The 24,476-nt window shown below is 34.2% G+C and overlaps 2 protein-coding genes across 3 annotated transcripts in view; both read right to left on the reverse strand.

Annotated features, from left to right (window-relative positions):
- Positions 1 to 863: 863 nt before the first annotated feature.
- LOC311066157 (scavenger receptor cysteine-rich type 1 protein M130) lies at positions 864 to 18,970 on the reverse strand. Of its 2 annotated transcripts, none has more exons than XM_084087179.1 (18): positions 18,916 to 18,970; positions 15,237 to 15,572; positions 14,994 to 15,104; positions 14,409 to 14,600; positions 13,976 to 14,164; positions 12,470 to 12,757; positions 12,050 to 12,358; positions 11,642 to 11,845; positions 10,218 to 10,508; positions 9,592 to 9,894; positions 9,129 to 9,434; positions 7,967 to 8,236; positions 6,438 to 6,716; positions 6,204 to 6,326; positions 5,846 to 5,926; positions 5,326 to 5,397; positions 4,632 to 4,778; positions 864 to 4,534 (listed from the first exon to the last, which is right to left on the reverse strand). In XM_084087179.1, the coding sequence occupies exons 1-18, from the start codon at positions 18,956 to 18,958 to the stop codon at positions 4,332 to 4,334; spliced, it is 3,747 nt and encodes a 1,248-aa protein (XP_083943305.1). In that variant the 5' UTR covers positions 18,959 to 18,970; the 3' UTR covers positions 864 to 4,331. The 2 variants fall into 2 exon arrangements, with proteins under 2 accessions (XP_083943305.1, XP_083943304.1); XM_084087178.1 differs by having other exon boundaries at positions 864 to 4,537.
- A 3,115-nt stretch (positions 18,971 to 22,085) lies between these two features.
- kcnd1 (potassium voltage-gated channel, Shal-related subfamily, member 1) overlaps positions 22,086 to 24,476 on the reverse strand; it is a 55,240-nt gene continuing 52,849 nt past the window's right edge. Inside the window, exon 7 of the mRNA XM_084087181.1 lies at positions 22,086 to 23,870. Coding sequence (XP_083943307.1) covers positions 23,669 to 23,870 — 202 coding nt within the window. The 3' untranslated portion in view covers positions 22,086 to 23,668. The remainder of the gene's footprint in view (positions 23,871 to 24,476) is intronic.

A 24,476-nucleotide genomic window follows, 5' to 3' on the forward strand; every position in this document is an offset into this window, starting at 1 on the left:
CGCAATTAGTAACTTTTTTAGGGAATAATGCAATATTGTAACGCATTACTTTTAAAATAAACTTTCCCAAACACTTGTTAAAGAATGCAGTGTGAAAATTTGATTACAAACCAAAAGATTATGTCAGATTGCAATGGTCTGCTGCATCATCCAAAACCAAACTCTCAGAATCGGCCTGCAAACTCAGGTAATTGCACATTTTCTGGCTGCATAATTTGTTTTAAAAATGATACAAGGTCAAAACAACAATATAAACAAAAGACACAATGTCCACCTATTATTTCACACCCATTAGCTCAGCACAAATCGGCACAGGCGTGATTAAACCTCTTAAACAGGCTGAGTTTTCACGGAACTGTAGAGAATGCTAAACAAATCCCAGATAATCCTCATTTGAATTTCGGAATGTTCTATTCAGAGATTCCGGCCCCTGAAGACACACGGTCACTTCTCTTCAAAAGAAACATGTTCTGTTTACACAAAGCACTTACAAATGAGTTCCTCTGGGTAAAGCAGATGACATGTGAACTTCACGGGCCACAGGAAGACGTCACCAAAATACACTAACACTAATACTACTAGTAATAGTACACAGCAGCTGTTACTGCGTGTAGTAATGTAATCAGACATTTTTGCAATTAAATACACAGATCATGTGGGATTTAGAAGTAGAATTCCTGATGAAACACAGAGAGCAAACTCTTGTGCTGTGAATCAAACTATAGATGTTATAGAACGATACAGTTTAACACACAGCACCAGAGCACTGCATCTCCACTGACATCGTTTCACTCTCCAGCTCTTTTGAGATTTACTGGACATACATAAAATTTAAAGAGAATGCATAATAATGTACAAAAGAGTCAGAACTATCAATTACTTTAATGTGAAATAAATCTATGAAATGGAAAAATCCATCAAAGCAGTTTTCAAAGCAAGCAAATAAAATAAGGCAAAGGATCTAAACAGTGCAATATTGGAAAAAAATAAAAACATAGAACAGAAAACTTAAATCTTATTGTAAAATTTTAAATCATAATTCCTTTTAAAATAAGCAGTATCTTTTAAAATTGATGACTTCGTAAAATTAATAATCACATAATTGTAATTTAATACATGCACACAAATAAAATATGCTTCCTTTTTCCCCAAAATAGCTTTAAATATTAAATTCTGGTGACTTTGTGAGCAGCCTTTTTACAATTTCTTGAGTATAATGTACTGTAGCATTAAGAAAACTATTGATAACAGATTCTTCCATTTCTTGCATAACTAAATTAATATTGTTATAAGGTACATTTTTCCTAATTAATGTTCCAGAAAATGGATGGAAACTAAATGGATAGTTCATTTGTGTTCACTCATAAGCTGCGTTCCAAATCAAAGGCTGCATCCTTCGAGGTCCACAAAGATTGAACTGAGCATTGTTAAATGGGAATGTCTATCCTACAGAGGATTGCAACTGTGACAGCTGCCATTGACGAGCAACAGTAACATTTGTACAGGACTTTTTTTAAAAGCTATATTCAACTGTCTGAAAACAAAACAGGATTCACAACCAGTCTAAATATGTTCACCCAGGGCCATTCATGTGCATAATAACGAGTATAAACTATCAATAAAGTCACATCTTGGTGAGATACAAGTCAACATTTGAACAGAAAAAAAGAAAAAGAAAAACTAAAAAACATTTGAATTGTTAGATAATCAAGTAAACTGAAACCTAATACTTATTTGAAAATGTAATCTGGAATTTAAAAAAATCTTGTTGTCATCTGTGCGCAATGAATCTTGCGACAGCCTTCGTTGCGACGCTCTTCTTCGGATGAATACAAAGGATGCCGCCTCTGAGTTGGGTTTCATCCAAAAATGAAAATTCTGTCATAATTTACTCACCCTCAAGTTGTTCCAAACCTGTATGAATTTCTTTCTTCTGCTGAACACAAAAGAAGATATTTTGACGAATGTCTATAACCAAACAGTTGATTGTTTTTTTCCCATACTATGGAATTCAAAGGGTTCATTCAACTGTTTGGTTACCCATATTCTTCAAAATAACTTCTTTTGTGTTCAGCAGAAGAAAGAAATTCATACAGGTGTGGAACAAATTGAGGGTGAGTAAGTGATGACCAAATTTTCATTTTTGGGTGAACTATGGCCTCCTCATTTTTTATACAAACATTGTGTTACCGGGTCATGACAATTTTAAAGGCATCGCTCTTGTACAATTTTAAAAGATGTTATATAAACAAGTGAACAGGATAGCCTATATCAAATTTTAATTTTAAGGATTTCTGCAGAAATCTCATGTGGACCTGCTCATAAGCTTCAACACATTGAAAACAAATGAAAAAGAATATAAAAAACTTAAAACAGAGAAAACCAGATCAAACCACTACAAAGCACATCAAAACCTGAAGAATTTCATCAAGTTTGTAATGATTTGGTAATGAACGATTTGTTCATTTTGAACGAATCTTTAATATGACTCGGGACTACTGAGTTGTCTCAGAGAGTGATTCGTTCATTTTGTGTTGACCGCGTATGCGCAACATCCAATAGGTTCTGTATCGGAAACAGAAATGATTAGTTCATCTCTCGAGTTTTCGGGTTCGGGTCCTTTCATTCTTCCCGTCAGTCCCATACAGGCTATGCTTGTCTGTATCGGAAACAGATATGATTAGTTCACCTCTTGAGTCTTCGGGTCTGATTCTTCTGAATCTTTCGCTCTTTTGTCACGTGAAGTGATTTGACAGCGCTGGACACAGAAATGAGTTAATAATTCCCAAACTTTCTTATAAACAAGCGCGTAGTCAGTTTTTTTAATTTTTTATTAGCTCTGGTCTCAAATTATAGCTTTTTTATTTCTTACAATTTATAATTTTTAGAATTTCTGTCATGGTGGTTCTTTTCCATAACATTAAATGTGGTACTAAAGAGTTGGTAATGCTTTAAACTTTATCTATGATGGGGAAAATCACTAAAGATATATAGCCTAATAACAACATACAGTTACGTGACATAAGACCAAACGACTCGAACCAGAGAGATGAACTAATCAATTCTGTATCCGGTACCGACTGCATTGCTCAGTGTATGTGGCTGTCACGTGATGAACGAACGACTCAAACCCGAAGTCGATAGGCTCGAAACGTGAACTAATCAATTCTGTATCAGGTACTACAGACTGCATAGCTCAGTTTATGAGGATGTCACGGGATGAACGAACGGCTTAGATCAGGAGGTGAGGTAAACTAACAGACTGCATAGCCTGAAGACCCAGATAAGTAATGAATTAATCGTTTCTGTTTCTCATGATTTGGCCTTGTCCTTGCATTGCCATTTTTTTTCTTATTCTAAATGTGATCAACATTTGATGTGTAACATTTTAAATACATTCTGCTGAAATTAACGAAATGACTTGAAAAAAGATTTGTTCATTTTGATGAACGAGATTCAAAGATCCGAGTCAGTAAAATGATCCGAACTTCCCACTACTACAAGTTTGGCTGGCTTGTCAGCACAAAAAAATTGCTCTTTTTATCAAGTCACACTCTTATGGTCTTGTTATTCCAAACCAGTGTCCTTTCTCTTATACATCTTGAGAGTTAGCATCATTACACAACATTCATATATAAGACTGTATTATCTTTCTAATGTTCTACTGATATGAAATATAATAAAAACATAAAATCTTATCTCTTATTATTATCTTAAAAGTAAAATTTGGGGTTACACTTCATTTCGAAGGTTCACTTTAGACAATCTACTAACTATAAGTAACTTTGCAACTACTGTATCTGTGTGCATTGTGACTGGTCTGATTATTTTTTTTAAACATTGCCCCGTTATATGTCCCCTCGTTCATTTTAATGGGAATTTCTAAAAGTGTGTGTGTGTGTATTAATGTGAGTGTGTTCTGCATTGGGAATGTTCTATAGTCTGATGCCTTCATTTGTGTTCATTTGTGTGTGTGTGTGTGTGTGTGTGTGTGTGTGTGTGTGTGTGTGTGTGTGTGTGTGTGTGTGCGTGTGCGTGTGCGTATGGGGGTCAAATTGACCTGCAAGGAAAAGATTGGTTACTATTTTTATCACAACCACAAAAACTCCTTGAATCCAGTCAATTTGTGTGTGTGTTTTCCAAATTTCAAGTGCGACAAAACTCCAGAGGTCTTGGACCACTCCGATGAACACAATTTTTAAAAATTAAAAGAAAATTACTTTCGGGTCAAAATAACCCGATCTAAGGATTTAGTTGCAAAGTTACTTACAGTTAATGGAATATCTAAAGTGGACTATAGAAATAAAGTGTGTAACCATGTGGCTGCATCATTACTCTTCTTCAGCATGAACTTCTACCTCAGTGGTCACCACCACTGCATCTGCATTTACACCTGTACCTGCTTCTGAACCTGTGCCTGCATCCACGGCTACATCTACTAGTGGTTGTGTGTCTGCCATCCCTGCATTTTCGACAGGCATGACATCATCATAGTCCTCCTTGTCCTCTATCTCCACTTCATAGGTGTCCTGATCTGCTGAGAACATTAAGGAAAAAGGTCACCAACATTTCCACAAGGGTACTAACTAAACACAAACACACACTGCGAGGTGTGCCTTTTAGTGCTGTACCTAGAATGTTGTCGGGTCGCTTGGGAAGGAGTGGGACGTCGTGATCAGCGTGGGTTTGGTGAAGAGAGATGTCACTGTTTTGTCCCTCAATATCATCATATTCGGTCCCAGAGGAGCCTTTACTTCTATCATCTGCATCCTCCCCTCCTGTTGGAGAACCGAATATGATTTACTCTTAAACAAATTAGTAAATATATAATATTATTATGATTTTGTTATTCCAAATCAATTTAACCTATGTGTCCTTTCTCGTATAAAACGTGAGAGTAAGCATCATTAAACAGCATTTGTATATAGGATACTGTATGAATGCTGAATACGCGAATGCTAAATATATATTATATATATTTATATAAACAAATTTAGATACATTTATTCCAATATTTTCTTTTTCTCACATAGTCCAAAAATCTCCTATAAATTTCAGTCTGATTCATATTCATACATTTATTTAGCCTGATATGGGATGTCATTTTAGCTGACCAAAAATAACATTTTAGTTTATCAAACATTTAAAAAAAGAAAACTTTAATTATCATATTTTCATTGTCTTGTTTATTGTTTGACAAAAGTCATGATGACAAATTTCATCAGTAATTTTGTTTAGATTAACAGAGTTATTTTAGTTACAGAACACTTGGATGGAAAAATGGACGTGTAGGCAGACAGACAGACAAATATTTCAATATCTTACCCGTCTTGCTGACAGAATCCACATCCTCATATTCATCATATTCTAATGATGACGCCTTTCCTTGAGACAAATCTGAAACAGATTTGGCTAGCAGTAATATCTTTGCTTTAAACACACACACACACACACACTTACACACACTTTATGGGGACTTTCCATAGACATGATGATTTTTATATTGTACAAACTGTATATTCTATCCCCTACCCCTAAAGCTACCCATCACAAAAAAATGTCTGCATTTTTACATTTTCGAAAAACATCAGTTAGTGTGATTTAGAAGTTTATTTATAAGTTATAGACCAAACATGGACAATAATTTCAGACGTTACGATTCTTTGTGGGGACATTTTGTCCATTTAGGGTTTACCTGGACCACACACACACACACACACACACACATCTACATTTCCATTGGATATCATTTTCAAATATTTTGTATTAGCTCATGCTTTTTTACATATGCATTATCCTATGTCTTTATATTCACATCGTTCAAAATAAGAATTAAATGATATACCTCTGTCCTCTTCCTCCATGTTTTTCATTTCATTCCTGTCAATGTTGATGTCTTTGCCATTTTTATTTCTGTAATTTCTTACTGCAAAAAGAGAAACAGGTAGAAAATTGTGCTTTTGGAGGCCAAGGATGATAAATGGATACAGTTAATGTTTTATGTAAACGTTATCATTTTATATTTATGTGAGTGTTGTGCCTCTATTGTTCAATCTGTAGTGAAACAAGGACTGGCAAACACCGCCATCAACAGGTTAACAAGATGAAGGCACTTCAAATATCACTGTAACTTCAGCGTGTGAAAATAATGTTTGTCTGCAGATCAAGATGACTTCTTTCTGCAAGGTGCAAGCGATACTTACAGACTAAAAGTAGGCGTCTCCTATTCATCCACATAAAAACCATAATCAGCAACCCCAGTATGCCCAGCGATAGTCCCACTATCAGACCAGTATTATCTGGAGATTCAACTTTCTTCTTATAACCTGCAGTTTTAATGATAGTTTCAAGGGTCAGAATATTTATTAACCTTTACTAAAGCTATTTAACAAGAAAGAAAGCAGTGGTAAAACAAATACTAAAGAGATTTTTTTTACCTTCACATTTGATTTGAGCATGGTCTTCTGTGCATTTTTCATTGAAATGCTGCATACACTGAGAAATGTCAGAGTAGTTCTTTAGACATTTAATGGTCACCTTCATTTCACTGGCTACGTCCTTTATCTCCACAAGTTTTTGACCATTCGTGCAGTTAAGCATTTCACAAACGTTTTTTTTATATGCATTTATGGCTCCACAGACATATACCCACTGATCTCCATACTTGACCACAAGCTTCCCGCCACACTTCTCAGTGGAGCCGAACTCAATTCCCCCTGCAATAAAAATGTCAATTTTGTAAGTGGAAGTAACTGGAAGTATAATCCATACATTTGAATAATCTTTTTAATGTTTAAAAACTTGTATATACTGTATCTGTTTCTGATCAAAGTAAATTAGCAATACATAAGTATGTAGATGAGAAAACAGAAATTGACCAACAGCTACAAAACCCAAATTTTGATTTCATGGGATGTTTAAAGATACACTGTAACTTGTAACTGCGTGCATTTTGCAGAAGAACATTGTTTTGGTAGTGCTTTGGCTCTGCTCGACTGTGCGGATGAATATGATTATCTTAGGCTACATTCAGACGGTCAGGCCAAATCCGATTTTGTTGCATATCCGCAACGGAACGCAACATGTGTTCAGAATTAGCTAATGTGAACAGGAAAAACGAAATGCTATTTTTTATCATCCATATGTGGTTTGAAACATTTCCATGTTCTAAAATTTAAATAAGACGACATCTTTACTGCTAACCCCTCTATGTTGCGGTTTGTTGTTGTTTTTGGCGTATTCCTACCAACGCAACGTCATCGTCATAGACACCAATGCAGATATTCCGGAAAACGAAAGAGCTGCATGGACACACAAATCGGATCTGAACAGTTGCGATACTCAGTGGGGACATCAATAACTTTGGATCAGATTCCAATCGGATACACAAATAATCGGATTTGGACAGTGTGAACATGCTCATAAAACATTAACTACTAGGCTTAAGAGATATAACCAGTTTAGATGGAAAGGATCTCAAGCCGACTAGCTGAAGACATTACTGTAGCTTTAGGCATTAATAGACACTATACTTCCTTGAAAATAAATTCTAGCACAGCGCTACAATAAACACAATGAAATGATCCAGTAGATATATCTTTACAATGACCCCTGTTAGAGTGCTACATATGGCATTTCACTTTCACAACATTTTGAATCCCTCAGTTGTTGCCATCTCTACAAATCCAATGTTGATTTTGTCTTATTACAAGCTCAGGCGTGAGAAAACCTGACATGTTTAAAATATTAAAAACTTACAACAGGCATACCATAATGGATCTGGGTAAAACAAAACACGTTTTGTAAAAAAAGGATTGATGATGGATTGACTCATTTAAATGTTGTTAATTTTGAACAACAAAAAAAAGTTACATAGTGTACCTTAAAAAGAGGACCTATACATTTCAGCATCCATTCATTACAGTAACGGTCCTATTTATAGCCTAGTATTATGTGTATGACTCACTTTGACAGGTCAGAGAAAGGATTTTGTTACATTTGCCCTTCGTAGAACCGCACTGCCACAGCAGCGTCTCCTTGCCAGTGCAGCTGAAATGCCAGCAATCTGGTTTCTCCATTTCTTTACTCCAGCTGTAGAAGGCTTTACCACAGCCGCGGCTGTCACATAACTCACTGTACATCTGTTTGTCCAAATGAGACTCACAAACATTCTCCGTCTCATTTATGCGCACCTCGCCTGTGCAGCCTTTGGAGAGGCTAATGCGTGGAGGTTGAGCTGGAGAGGAATGAAACCAAACAATCAGATATTCCTGTATGACATGTTTATAGAATAGTTGGGAAAGAGTTTAAGAATTGATGCCCTTTCAAATCATGAGTTTGGCATGGCCAGTCTTTTGAATTGAAATGACTTAATTGGAAACCAACAAAATCTGAAACAGGCAAAATACTAAATACTGGCATGCTGTTTATGTCTGTTTTGAACACTTTGGGGTAAATTAGAGCATTCTGGGAAATGAAGTGGTCTTCTATAATGGTTTAAAAAAATGTATGTAAAATTTTGTAATTTATTAAATAATTAAATTGATTGAAAAAATAATTAAAATGTATATATATATATATATATATGTGTGTGTGTGTGTGTGTGTGTGTGTGCATATGTGTGTTATTTTAGCATCATTGATATACTATAAAAAAATTATTAATATTTTTAATGAATTTTTTTTCCCATTTATTTAAAGTTTTAGCAATTTTGTTGAGTTTTTGTCATTTTTAATATTTTTGGTCTTTTTTAAAAATATGTCTATATAGGTGTCATACATTTTTATTTCAGTTTTAGTTATTTTATTTTTATTTTTAGTATTTTAGTATTTTATTTAAGTTAAACTAAATTAAAACGAAATGTTGCCTTGGCCACTAGTTTTAGTTAACTATAATAAACCTAATATACTGTACATTTAATATATATTTAAGTTCCAATACAAAGCACAAATATATTGATTAATTTATAACTGAATTGGAATTTGATGTTTAAAACTGAATTGTCCATTTAATTCTGAATGGTGCACAACCCTGGTTTACTTAAATGTCAATAAAAAAAATAGATGGCAGTGCTGCTATGAAAATACTGTTCTCTAAAAGTAAGTGTTTATAACTGAGGTGATACCTACCGTCACATGTGATGTTTAATTGCCTTTGAATTAAAGTTGGAAACTGGGAGGCAGGATTATCTCTCTCACATTCCCAAATATTCGTCTTCCCTGAGCAAGAATAGGTCTTATTCCACCACTCTTCCATGACTTCGGTTTTACTGTAGTGTGTTGTGTAGTTTCCACACTGTAGATACTTGCACATCTCTTGCCCTTCCTCCTGGCCCCATCCCTGTGCGCTGACGGGCTGCATTTTCTCTTCACTCAGAGCATATACAGGACCACTGCAGGGGTCTTCCTTTTTATACAGGAGCAATCGTTTCCATCCTGTTACATCAACGGCAGAAATATCAAAGGATTCTGTTAGCATGTTTAAGATGGAAAGGTTAAAAGTCAGAGGATGCAGAAACTACACCCTTCACCCTAAAAAGAAATATATGCACATTTCAAAAGAATTATTATCATCAAAAAAAGTGCAAAATACCTTTGCATTTTATATAGCCGGCAGTGCACCTGTCTTTGTCTGAAATGCTTTCGAGGTTACATTCGGAAACAGATTTGGCATCACTCTGACATTGAATTTTTGATATTCCTGGCACTTGAAACTTGTCTAGTGAAACATTAGGTTCCCCAGTAAAATTCCCACAATTCAATTCACTGCAGATTGCATTTCCAAGATTTGCATTAAGAGTGTCATGGCAGACAGGTGTCAACTTCCCAAGGTAAGACAGTGACACAGTTCCAGCGCATTTGTCTCTCGGATCCTCCAGTTTAGCTTTGACGCTGCCTGCAGGGAGTGCATCAAATAAATGTTTATCATATGGCTTTTCACATTGTTCTTAACCCTGGGTTAACATCTTATTTAAGCCGAGATTAATGAAGAATGAATTAAATAACTGAGGTAAATGCAACGTTAAGTTAAAATGTCTTTCCGCTGTTGAAACACTGATTGAGCGATTACATGAGACATGATACATTTTGGTAAGTTGTAGCCTAATGTATTTCCAACATACTTTTTAACATTCATGCGTGTTTTTTGTTTGTATTAAAGACGAAAAGATGACTCGAAAACACCATTTATTGTTTGAACAAAGCAACTGTACACATTACCTGTGCATATCACTTGGGCTGGGCCTTGGCAGGAGCCGTCGTTGATGGGAATAAACCTGCACATGCTTATATTTTTCACCTCATTTAAGCAGTACACACTATAGTGGGTCACAGATCCACGGTTTTGTGTCGGACTCTGAATTGGTTTACCACAGCCCAAGTCATTACAGATCTTTTCAGAGTCTTCTTTTTCAATTTTGCAAACTCCTCCACATTTTCCATTTTGGCAGACCTCTACCGTTCCCCAGCATCGTTCATTGTTCTTGTTTCGAAGTGTCACGTTCACCGAGCCTACAAGTGGCATTATTAAGAATATAAGCATTTTACACACAGCAATGTTAAACCTACACTACAGTATGTAGGTCTTGGTCCTCTAGTGGTTAAAAATAAAACTGCATATATCTTGAAAATCAACACTGCTATAGTTGCGCTTCGGCTTTGCTCCTCTGCAGATGAATGTGGTTTGATGGTACCGGTGTACAGAGATACAGGACATCTTATCAGAGAAAATAAGTGACAGTTTCTATAACTATAGTGGCTGGTCTTGCGTGTGTAAATCCCCCAAAAATCCTGTAAGACTTTCCAAATATATATAGGCAATAGGCTTTTTTTATAGAAATGAAATAAAAAATATAAAATTAGGAGAATTTGGAAGAATCATTGAATTATGAATCATTTACTGCCATTAATATTCAAAAAAATATTAAGTAGCCCAAGAATAAATTTTCTTGAGCAGCAAATCAACATATTAGAATGATTTCTGAAGGATCATGTGACACTGAAGGCTGGGGTAATGATGCTGAAAATTAAGCTTTGCATCAGAAATAAATTACATTTTAAAATACATTCAAATAGAAAACAGTTCTTTTAATTTGAAATAATATTTCACAATATTACAGTTTTACTACTGAGCATAAGAGACCTCTTTCAATAACTAAGAAATTGTAATGTATTTTTTTAGAGGTACTGCTCATTTCCTCACTTAAGTCTAAAATGCAAGTAAGATTCTGATTGACTATTTTTTTTAAAGGCCGCTGTGCCTTTAAGACTGCACATGCTTATGGTTTGCTGTTGAATCCAGTGTAGCTTTTCCTTCAAAAAAAATATTTGCAAAGCATTGTCAAAATCACAAAACTATTTGTGCTAAAATATGCAATTGATAAAATCTGATTAAAATGACAGTCAATAGCCAAACATAACAGAGTCAATTATGTGAGTGGTATAAGACCCCTTTACTAACCTCAGGGGAAAAAACAAACAAAAAATGCTGTAAAAAAGTGTATGATATGGTCTCTGTAATTCTAAAGTAACTTACTATTCACTAGATCAGTTATTTAAGTCACATTTTGGTAAATAACTAGTTTGCAGAAAATCGCAGTCATATACAAGGTAAAAACAATGAGAAATTTTGGTGACACACATACCTGAACATGTGACAGTGACATTGACATATGTGTCGTTTGGTTTTTTAGGGAGGTCTACCACGTCACCACACTGCATTGCATGGCATGTGTCGTTGGCTTCTGTCTTGTTGACAGGCCACGGATTGGCCTTGGTCTCATTAAATGACTTCACGAGTACTCTTCCCTTGCAGGGAGTATCACCTTCAAAGAACATAAGTTCTTCCTCTGCGAATGAAGATGATGGATTTGTGGTTACTTATAGTGCATGCTCTACATGAAGAGTAAATCGGAGTGATACCTTAGCTTTAGTTACTTAATAAACAAAAGCAAAAAATACTGGGATGAAGTATGCTGAAAAATATGTAAATATTGTGAAAATATGTCAAAAAAACTTTTAAAAATGTATTTTTATATCATATTATTACTTACTTTGGCACACGATTTGTACATTTGGCTCTTTTGAGATTAAAGATCTCTTCTCTTTTTCTAAGCACTCATGGAGTTTTGCTGAAGAGTCTTTACACTTGAAATGCCATTCCAGTTGATTCTGTTTCCCTTCATTGAAGGAAAGTTTATTTTCCTTTATTGAAGTACCACATTTGAGATGTTTACACACAATGTCTGAGTTCACAGTGGTCCACCCATTGGAGTTTATGGACTTCCATGAGCCCTCCCATTGCAGCTCTACACGTCCAGAACAACGACCCAGACCATCACTCAAACGCACATCCAAGCTGCCTGCCATTTAAAACCATCATATTTTATTATTGCCTCAGTTGCAGGTAATTTAAGTAACTTTCCTGTATATTCTGAGTAGATCGTAATTAACTGCAAGGCTGTCTCAGTTACCTGCACATATAACAGTGGTTGGCTTGCATTGTTTTCTCTCATGTTTGGTCAGGCAATGCCACAGTGACTCCTCGTCGCCCAGGCACTGAACGTTAGTCAGCAAACCCTCAGTTAAGACGCTGCCCTCTTTCTCAGGCATCAGCAACCCTCCACAGCCAAGCTCTTTACACACTTGCTCCCCCAGGCCTTTATTTGATTCACTGTAGCACACTGTATAGATAGAGTCGTTCACACTAACACTAACAGTTCCAAAACACTTTGATGTGAAGTTGTGGAGCTTGACTCTGTCTGTGAACACAGAAAATGTAATCGTTACAATACCTAATAAACAAACAAATAAAAATAAAAAAGGATTCAAATGAAAACTTGATTTTTTTTAAATGAAACATTTGCAGTTAGCATTCAATAAAACTTGTATGCATTAACACCACAAACTACTAATGTACATCAAACAAAACAATAAGAATGAATATGTGATGCTGACTTTTCAAATATACTTTTTTCTAAAAAATCAAAAAACTAAATTTCACAAAAATTCTGTGACTATTTTTTCATATAATTTTCCTTCATCAGAAGAATGGCTTTTTTGGCCTGTTACTACCCCTGTGTTTCACAATTCTTGCAAGATTATAAAATCTGAACAAAATGTATGGAAGTAAAATTTGGTTTTATGTCTTTGATTCTCTCTCTCTCTCTCTCTCTCTCTCTCTCTCTCTCTCTCTCTCTCTCTCTCATTTAAATATATATATATTGATGTGATGTATTATTAAAAGCTTTAATATTTTATTAAATAAGATATCTTATTTGTTAATTAGACTATTTATGATATATATGACTACAGACATGTATAACATAAATACAATAAATACATATACATTTTTTAAATATTTTTAATAATGTCAGAATTACTATCACATTTCAGAAGGTTGTACGACCTTGAGCATGTAATGTCAACTCAAACTGTCTATCCTATTAACATAATAATAATAATAATAATACAAATAATAATAATAACCCTATTATTAAATTGCAACACATTTTAATGTATTAATTTAACTTAAGATGAATTGTTTTGAATTTTGAATTGAATTTAACTTTTCAATTTGTTATAACATTGTACAAAAAATATAATATAATAAAATATAATAAATAAATACAAATAAATATATAGTCTATTAATAATTTGTACATTATATTCACATTTTACAAGGTTTTACAACCTTAAGCGTGTAATGTCAACTCAAAATATCTATCCTATTACCATAATAATAATAATAATTAACAACCCTATTATTAAATTGCAACTCATATTAAAATGTAATTTGACTTGACATGAAAAACATTACATTTTCTATTTGTAATAATAACATTGTGCAAAAAAAAATCGTATCAAACTGTTTCTCTCTATTTGTATTAATGTAGCATTTGTTTATTAATAATTACATATTTAATAATAACATATCAAACATTTAAATACAATGAAACATTCACAAAAGAAAACATTACCTGAGCATGTCAGTAGGCTGTTATTTTTTGAATCGGTTATGACATTTCTACCACAGTTTAATTGCGTACAGATGTCGGGGATGTTGCTATTCTGAACAGGAACCCATGCTTTATTTGCGACACTTTGCTTTTCCAAAATCCCAGAGCAAAGATTGTTGTTGTCACCTTGCAGACGGAACCTCGTGTAATCTGTACAATACAAGTATTCCAGTGTAAATATCGCTGTGAATTTTACCACTCACTTGATACAAACCATGGAAATACTGTCTGGGACAATTACTGGAAAATTTCAAGGAATTTCAGTGAAAATGTTCAATTTCCCGGATGAACGGACTGATTTACACTGTTGCTATGGACGACGGTGAATATTAGAATGCCAGAACGATGAATGCCACCAATCAGAGCGACGTACTTCAGAAAGCTTTACACTTACTGTTGCAGATCACACTGGCTCGTTCCGGGCATTTCGTTGACTCCATACATTGCCAAGAGAACTTGTCTTTGCCATCACAATTAAGCACTACATTTTCATCGCTCTGATTTACTTTGAACAGTCCAGGTTTGGGGATGTAACTATAATTTCCACATCCACGTTCCTGGCATATCTTGTTTGCTTTATTTTCATCTGGCCAAGATAAAAAAAGAAATACATAAAGATAATCCTTGCATAAAGTGTCAGCTGTCACTTTCAATAATACATACTTTTTTCCCCAAATATATATACTTCACTCCACAAAAGACCAATTTGAATTTCATGGCCTTCAGTAATGTTATACACACACAAACACACACACACACACTATTTATTAATAATTACATTTTTAATATTAATATGCAATGACAAACACCAAAGTTAACAGACTATAATCCACAAAATATACATAAAGCTAAACATTTATTTATTTATTTATGTCATTTATTTGTAATGCAATGACATTCAGACAGTCTGATACTGATGTCACATTTAGAGTCTAAGAAGTACATATTAAAAATAAAATTCTTGTTTTTGTCCACTTACCCCAGCCAGATTGACAGACGCCAAAGATCTTGCCTTCCTTGGTTTTGTACTGCACCACTCCAGCACATTTACCACTCTGCCCATTCAGATCCAAGCTCAGATTAACAGCTCCTATGGTGAAAAGCTTGGCATCAACAAAGTGTATTGATTCACCTCTGGAAACTAACCAAGATGACCTCAAAACATAAATAAAAAATTGAATAATTTCACAGTTAAACATGCAAAGCCAGAAACACTACCTACCAGAGCATTCAACAGCAACAAAACTGTCTTGTTCCTTTTCTTTGCACACTGGTTTTTTTGCACCATCAAATCTGCACTGCCAAAGGCTCGTTTCATTCGATATGCAGTCCACTTGATCCATCAAATATTGTTTGGGTTGAGTTAAATCTTTTTTATACTGGATTTGTTCTAGACCGGATTCCACCACATCCCCACACTTTAATGATTTACACACAACCCGTCCATTTATTCTCTTCCACCCGAAATGACACACCAAGCCCCACTGGCCATCTTTGTCACGCACCTCCAGCCGGCCTTTACACGGGCTGTCCGATCCACGTAAAGCCACATTGAGACCTGCAAAACATAACAAACTTAAATGACTTTTTTTGCTTAAAAAACAAAAATATAATAATTATCAATCTTGTGAAAATGTGTTTTTGTTTTAAAATAGCTACTTCTTTTTAATGCAATAAAAGATTGTATAGTAAACTTTTAAGTGCTATACATCATCACTTTTATCAGATTGAATAGATTTATGTTGTCATAAACAGTGGTGGACAGTAACAAAGTATTTTTACATTGTTACTTAAGTGCATATTTCAAGTAGGCTATATGTATATTTTGGGAAACGTTTACTTTTTCTTCTCTACATTCTTAAAGCATAACAGGCCTATCGTACTTTTTACTCCTCATAAAAACATGTCGTTCCTCGTTATTTTGAACTGAAGAAATCGTCACCCGCTTCAAGACTCAACCGATTCGTAAACAAGCTGATTTCAAATAAGCTGTTAGTAATTTGCTAGTTAACCTGTTATAACGATTCATTCGTGAATTGGACCGATCTGCTTTTTGAGTCAGTAACTCACTGATTCGAACGGGTCTCCAGTTAACAATTCACTAAATTCACAAGAGCAAGAGATCCTCGGTCCCGACTGTCAGTTTTGTGTAAACTAGTCCTGCTGGCAACTTGACAATTCATAATTATTCACAATAATAATAATAATAAACATTCATCCATCAGTACTTTCTACTTTTGATTCTAAAGTACATTAAAAATCAAGTACTTTTGCACTTTTACTCAAGTAAAAATGAGTACTTAATACTTTTACTGGAGTAATATTTCCACTGTAAAAAAGTATACGAGTTATGTCAACATATATTTTTAGATTGCTTTAACACGTCAAAATAATTTTCAACTTTTTTGTATACGTTATACAAGATTCAACACATTTTTAAGTTTAAATGACTTCCAAGTTGATTAAAAAATACAGTTTTTACAGTGTTTTACTTTTACTTAAGCAGGCTATACTTGATTTGTGTACTTCGTCCACCACAAAACACACAAAAAAAGAGTTTGGTAACACTTTACCATAAGGTCTCATTTGGTAACATTAATTAATGTATTAATAACATGAACTACATTTGTTACAGTATTTATTAATCTTTGTTAATGTTAGTTAATAAAAATCCAGCTGTTCTTTGTTTGGTCGTGTTAGTTCACAGTGCGTTACAAATATTAAAAAAATAGAACTTTTGATTTTAATAATGTATTAGTAAATGTTAACATTTACATTAAGATTATTAAATGCTGTAGAAGTATTGCTAATTCCTAGTTCATGTTAACTCCGTTATTGTAAAGTTAAATGATCATCATGGTCAAGGTGTCGTTTTTAACCTTATATGGTCGCTGGAAAATGTGGTTGTGAATTCTCAGAGCAGATGAACCACATGTTCTGCAGAAACTGCTGCGGTCTCTTATCTGCCTGTGGCTTTCAGCTCTGAAATTCTGGCAAGTTGCATGTTTATGCAGATTCTGAGATAAACCCGCTTCACATAAGCATGAGTAAGTTAACCACAGGCATAACCGTGTCTTTCCACAGGGTTATGAAGAACATACAAACCACTGCATGATCTTGGCTTCGGAATCATCAGGTCTATAGCTTTGAAATGTATTGCAACAATCATGAACATTAGGGAAACTCATGTAACATGTTTTAATGTGCATAAATATTCATGTATTATTTTTCCATAAAGTACAATAAGGTCTCATTTGTTAACATTAGTTAATGTATTAACTAACATGAACTTACAATGAGCTATGCATTTGTTACAGTATTTATTCATCTTTGTTAATAAAAAATACAGTCATTAATTGATTGTTCATGTTAGTTCACAGTGCATTAACTAATGTTAACAAACTTTTGATTTTAATAATGTATTAGTAAACATTGAAATTAACATTAAGATTAATAAATGCTGTCAAAGTATTGTCCATTCTTAGTTTGTGTTAACTAAAGTAGTTAACTAATTTTAACTAATGAACCTTATTGTAAAGCGTTAGCAAAATAATAATAATACATTTTATATCACAAAGATGCATATCATATTCTTCTATATATTAATCATTGTAGCTGTTTTAATTTAGAATGAATGCTATAGTGATTTTGATTGTTAAATTAATTTGTTAATTTATACTGAGAGGAGATAAGTAAAAGACCGGCTGAAATATGTGAATATATAACTTTTTTTTTTTTTTTTTCATTTAACTTAATTTTAATTAATTAAAAGACCGGCTGAAATATGCAATTATATGCTATATGTGAATGTATAACCTTTTTTTTTTTTTACATTTAACTTAATTTTAATTAATTAATTTATGTATCCATTAATTAATTAATTTCAAAGTTAACTAATAATTTTTTTTCTCAGGAACTTGCTAGAAAAAATATGTTAAGCGCTCTAGTTAGGTAATCAAATAGCTAAATAAAAAGCTTATATATATATATATATTTAACAATAATAATTATCTTAATGCATTTCAATAATCTTTGTTTCGGACATGATCCTGCATAATGCAGACATAGAAATTAAACAAATTAGCCATTAGTTTTAAAACTGCAATTGCATTTATATATAATTTATACATTATTTACATTATAAGAGCTTGTTAATGCATGCATTTCTATACAGGCTTATCACATATATTATTTTATTATATAATGAAGATGAAGCTACGGAAATGGCATTGAAATTACTAACAAACAAATGAATAAACAAACATTTGCAAAAATTATGGCTAATTTTTTTTGTGTTAATTTCTCTGTCTGCATTATGCTGCATCATATCCAAAACAAAGGTTATTGAAATAATCAAATCCCCAGATTTTAGAGATTTTCAAGTAGTATAGTAAAACAGTGATTATAGCTTAATTTTCATGTCAATAAAGAGTTTTTTTATTTTAAAAATGTTAAAAACAAAAAAAGTTATACTGTTTCTAGGTCACTCATTAGCCATTTTATCAGATTTATCAGTTAGATTTTCTTGCTTCCACTAAAGCAGATGCTCTTTGGAGATCATGACCATCAGGTTTTGCTCATATCGCTTAAGTGATACTGCCATTAAAGCAATTTTTTTAATTTATTTTTTTAAATTGTTATCTTGATACTATAAATTGATAAATGATATGTAGCCTAATAAAAAGTGTTGCAATTAATTACAAAATAATGCTAAATAATACTATTAGACCAAGATTAAACAAACATATGCAAAAATGAATAAATGTGCATGTTATTTCAATAGCCTGTTTGTTTAGCCTGCATCCATAAAGTGCCCCATTAACAGCAGCATGGAACACAATGGATGTAAAAACGGCCAGAATATGGAATTTGTTTTAATTAGGAAATACAAATTCACTTGCCTTGAATAGCTGATATTTGCAAATACAGGAGCAGGAACCACATGATTTCAGAAAGGAGGACGGAGGAGAGGGACAGGCCCAGTGCTGTATCTGCTTTTAAGGGCTCTGTGATGTCACTTCTTTTTTATTAGCATCCTGTTCATTTTCTTCATCTGAGACCATTCAACTGCATTTCAATTGATAAAATGAGCCTTCTATATACTTTAAGCAGTTATTCGCTGATAATCCTCTCAAACAAACTCTGTAATCCATTGAAGCTCGTTTCCGCTGCGGAGTAAAAAAAGAAATAAATAAAATAAATTTCACATTTCGGAATTCTCACTGTTCTTTTTCACAGAATTGCGAGTTTATACTATAGGCCTATCTCACAATTCAATTGCAATCGCAATTGTAACATTTTTCCTCTGAATTTTTAGATATAAACTAGCATTTAAAACATATAGGCTAACAATAAACTTGCAATTGCGATGAAATAAAATAAAAGATCAGAGTTGTGAGTTAAAAAATACCTTTTTAATTCAGTGGCGCAAACAATTCCATAATCTCATTCGTGGTTTATATAAAGCAATGACAAATTGTAACTTTTGTGTGAACTTTTCCTTCAACAAATAGACCTTATTCAGAGCAGCGCCATGACAGGTATGAAAGTGAGGCTGCGAGTTTTTTGTCAACTGAAATTTCTTGGAAAGATATTTTTCCAGTGTTTCATGAGCAGAACAATCCAAAAACACTTTAAATAACAGTACAGCCCATTGAAGAGATGCATGTCTGTCCCTCGAAGGCTCACTTTCGTTCCCATTAAAAAATCAAAGATGGCGCTGCTGTGAATAAGGTCTATTGACACAGCCTGTCCTCTTGAGCTCGCGCTGCTGTTACTCTAACACTAGAGGTCAGTGTTGCGTAATCATTTTCCCGCCTTTCACATGTCAGAGGCTACTCACCTAACTTATGAAAGCTGCAGAAAAAGATTAATTATTCCTATTTTATCGTTTCTGTTCTTGCAAGTTGCCTTGAGAGGAAAGGAGAATCAAGAAGATTAGAGAGGAAAGATGGACAGAGAGACCAGGATTAAAATGGATTTAAGAGAATAAAGAAAATTAAATAAAAATGGTTCTAAAAAAGTTCTAGGTCTAATTGTAGTAATGAAATAATCATTTAAACCATTTGCAAATAATGTTTTATTTTAAAATATGCACACATTCATTCTTATTCGTATGTCAAATATCTCGAAATAGCAAACGTCCCATTCAGTTATGAATTAGGCCAACGAATCGTGTAGGCCTAAACTGATAGTATTTACAAATCAAAATTTGATAAAACATTTTAACATTTATCGTAAAACAGTTGTCAAATATTACATTTTTGCTACTTGCATTTCACCCATAGACTGGATCTCAGCACGAACTCTTTTAGACTGCCATTGAAACTAAAGCCAAGCGTTGGGTCTTCGAGTCTTCTGTGAACAGTAAGGCCCGCCTTCTTCGATTTGATTGGTCATCTCAATCATTTTGACATTGATGACCTCTGAGGCAGACCAGACTAAAAATGTGGAGATTCTGACATCCTAACAAACATAGAGTAATTTGTAATGGAGTGCAGCAGAGCAGGGTCAAGAACAAGAGCGTAGATTTGGTTTGAACATTGGGGGGGTTGAAGTTTGGGTATGCCTCCTTTTCATGTGATCATGGTATAAATATTGGGGGGGTTGTAATGCATAGATTTAAATATTGGGGGGGTTATCTCACCCCCAACCCCCAACCACCCCCCCATCTTGTATCCCTGATGGTTACAGCCCTGCCCCAAAATGAACATTTTATGTTCATTTTATGTCCAAACCTGTATGACTTTCATATGCAAACGTTTAAATCACAGATGCCAAAGTTTATAGTTGTTTCTCTATAATCAGCTTATATGTTGTGTTTTGGATGTCTGCAGTACCCGGAGAAAGGTAGCCACATCGGCATTCCCATTGAAATATAAATTCCAGACATGCAAAACCTGGTCAGCTTTATCCACGGTTGCAGGGAATGATGGTGGAGTGGAGCTTGATATTGAATCACATTCCTGGACTGGATGTAACAGCTTTGATTACATAAAACAAGCCTATAATAAAATAAAATATACAGAAAATTATAAAAAAAAACTGATCATCATATCAAAGTTATACCATAGTAGGCTAGGCCTATATGGGCTTGGAGTTCAGTGAATTCACCCGATATATTCTCTAAATGCATAAAAAATTTGTTGTAAACAATTGTTCCCTCTGCTGACCAGCTTTGCTAACTATTTTCAGTGGAACGTTGGTAAAGCCTGCGCAAAAAGACGTTAAATATCGCCAGATGACGTAATGCGTCAACTGTCCGCACTGTATTTTAATATAATATATAGCTAAATGTCCAATAAAGCTGTTCTCATTTAAATATTTTCTGTCAGACAACAGAACGTGTCTGATATAGTGACTGACTAAATGTCAACCAGCAGTCCAAAAAGTCGCTAGTCGTGACGTATACAGGACCTCTCCAATCATTTAGTCAGTTTAAACGCCGCCCCTGCAAGCTTCAACAACCGATGCATTTTTGATCTTTTTCTTTTTTTCATTCTTGATAATGTTACACAAATGTATGTCACAACCTGGAAGAAATCCCTGCTACTTTTGTTTTATCGCAGCTTTAAAGTCAACATAAAAAACACATTTCATCTTCTCATCCAATTAGTTCCCAGAAGTTAAAATCAAGCCCCACCCTACATATTTCCAGCTTTAAATATCCTGTTCCTCTCAGAAATGTCACATTAGAGATGTAAAATGGATTTCGAATGCATTTCATTTTGACTTAACACTAAAAGATTGGCTGTGGTGCGAGTAATTACGCTCAGCTAAATTATTTTGATTTAATGGCAAATTATCACATTATGCAAATTGATAGCTAATTACACAGTGTTCCCTCAGGAGAAAACCAGAAAACAATTATGAGACTTTCAGTGAACATCTTAACCATCGCGTTCAAGATTAGCACTATAAAATATCAGATGGTGTCATATCTGTATCTGAAGACAAGAACATACATTACATTTTTGATGCCATGCACTGTTGATTTGTAATACAACATTTCAAACAAAATAATCGATGCAGATGTTTAGATGTGATTGAGAGCCAACAGACATTGTGTTTTCTGAGTTCTGTTCACTTTATTTGTGGAATAGACTTTACACCTCTGTGCTTTTGATATCTAACTCTTTAATCTTCTACCAGGAGCCGTTTCATCCAAAACCCCTGCCGAAAATGAGCAAGTGCCTGACCAATTACTAAATTTACCACTTCACACCGTTTAATGAAGCTGGAGAGGGGGGAGGGGTAGAGAGAGAGACAGAACCAAAACAGACGTAAAAATAAAAAGGCTTGTAAACAGAGTAACAAATATAGTTTTCATCACAGTCAAGTGCAAATTTGCATTCCACCTGTTTTGTACTCATTTCCATTAAGAATTGTATCCTTCTTTTCAGTTGTAGTAAAAAATAATTACACTATTATTGCCTGTCTCACTGCTGCTTATGAATTTTAAATAAACATTAACAGAGCATCAAAACAAATTAGAGAAATGGCTCACTGGACATAGCCGTGTTGGATGCGTGAACTACTGTATAAAAATAGCTAACTAGGGTTTAAAGGTTACACTTAATTACCAAGCCAAATGAAAAAAATAAGTTGAAGTGACTAATTACTGCTGTAAAACTCAATGACAGTGGTAAACGCCCTCAATTCGCTTTAAAATGCTATAGAAACGCTTCATTTTCCCATGGGAGAAAACATAAAAATACCTATAACGGTATCCATGCATATCTGTGATTCCGAGTCGGCCCTCTCTCACACACACACACACACACACGCACTCACTCACTCACTACCGCACTAGTCCAGCCTTAGATTTTTGCAAAGAACATGCCTGAATGAATTTTTTTTTTGTTTGTTTGTTTGTTTATCATTCTTTTTTCTAATGTGCACATCTGGTGCAGCACATTTGATCATTAATACTCTGTAAATATCATCTTTTTTTCATCAATGTCAAGAAAGAAAACAGGACAAACTAAACAGAGGTAAATTAAGGTTCATGCAAAAGTATGTGAGAGTAGCATGTTGGCGGCTCCATTCTCTGCCATGGTATCTACTATACAACAACATGCATGTTTGGGTAGGATTGCTCAGAAATCTCTCTTTTTTTTCTTTTTTTTTTGTGGGGTTTTGAAGATGCATGTGATCTAAAGAGGTATGATACAAATATTGATACATATACACCACCTCCTCTATATCGGCCATAACTTTTTGTAATAGCATTTTTCCCTGCAAAGATCATTCCCACCTTTTGTAATCTCTCCTGCAACTGTATTACGCAGTGGATGTATATAGGCATAATTCCTGCTTGTTGAAACATTGCATATCTTTAAAAGTAAAAGGCATTTTGTGCCACTATGACTGCTGATTTATCATTGTAAAATGCGTCGGATTGAGTTTGTCCTTTCAGTCTCCCCCAGACAAGCGCGTACGATCAGTCTGCGTGAATAGTCCGGGGTCCTCCGATGTACAACAGGGTCACAAAAAAGCACGTCAGCTCATGCGAGTCTGCGTCGAACTGTCGATTTGGAAGGAAGCAGATATGTTGTCTTTTCTGTGGCGTTGCGCGTTTCCTAGGAGAAGAGCTCTTTCCCCCTTCACTTGCGTTCTGTTGTGCTGTAGGGGATGCTTGTGTGCTTGTGGCGGTTATAAGGAGGAGATCTTCACTGTCTCGTGGGTGAAGGAACAGCGAGAGTTGCGCAAGATTCCGGGAATGGCAGGAGAGGGCGGCAGACTCTCGTCGGGGGTGTTGGCAGGAGGGGTGGGGATACTGATGATAGCCGCTGTGAAATCCCTGTCCTCACAGTTGAGCTTCAGGTCTTCTGTCCGGGCGTTCAGACTGGAGCGGCTGTTTGGACACATACGTTCACAAACGCATGGACAGAAAAAAAGTTATTGGTTAGATGGGATATCACTGGAATTGTTACAGAAGTTATTGTTTTTGTTGGAGTCATACTGTATGTATATATATATATATATATATATAGAGAGAGAGAGAGAGAGAGAGAGAGAGAATTGATTATTTATTTTGAATAGTGCCATCTTCATTATTAGGCTATATAAATTATCTATCATGACACTTAACATTTATGAGAGTAAAAATTAAGAATCTTAAGAATCTTAAGAAAAATGTCAAGAAATATTCAAAAATGAATCAAAACAGTCTCATTCTCATTACTATAATGAACAAATATAAAATAAAATAAAATAATTATTTATAGTTATTAAAACATATTTATGGATTATAGTGTATAGCCTACTAACAATTATTTATAATTATTATAAATACACTTATGAAGTAAATAATTGTTGATACCAATAATTAAAATCATAATAATTATAAAACAACATTACATATACATCATTTTTTCATTATTTTACATATTTCAGTTTAGGTTATGTTGTTTTATAATTATTGTGATTTTAATTATTTGTAATTATTAATAATTATACT

The sequence above is a fragment of the Abramis brama genome, assembly GCF_963993115.1.
Source record: "Abramis brama genome assembly, chromosome: 16".
Lineage (NCBI taxonomy): Eukaryota > Metazoa > Chordata > Actinopteri > Cypriniformes > Leuciscidae > Abramis > Abramis brama.

Bases quoted from the DNA above. Each gene is read 5' to 3' on its own strand.
- LOC311066157 (XM_084087178.1), bottom strand. From the start codon at position 18,958: ATGTGGTTCCTGCTCCTGTATTTGCAAATATCAGCTATTCAAG. The intron at 14,165-14,408 runs GTAAGTGTAAAG...TGTATTGTACAG, and splicing joins AGCCAGTGTGATCTGCAACA to ATTACACGAGGTTCCGTCTG. The intron at 8,237-9,128 runs GTAGGTATCACC...ATTCCTCTCCAG, and splicing joins ATTAAACATCACATGTGACG to CTCAACCTCCACGCATTAGC.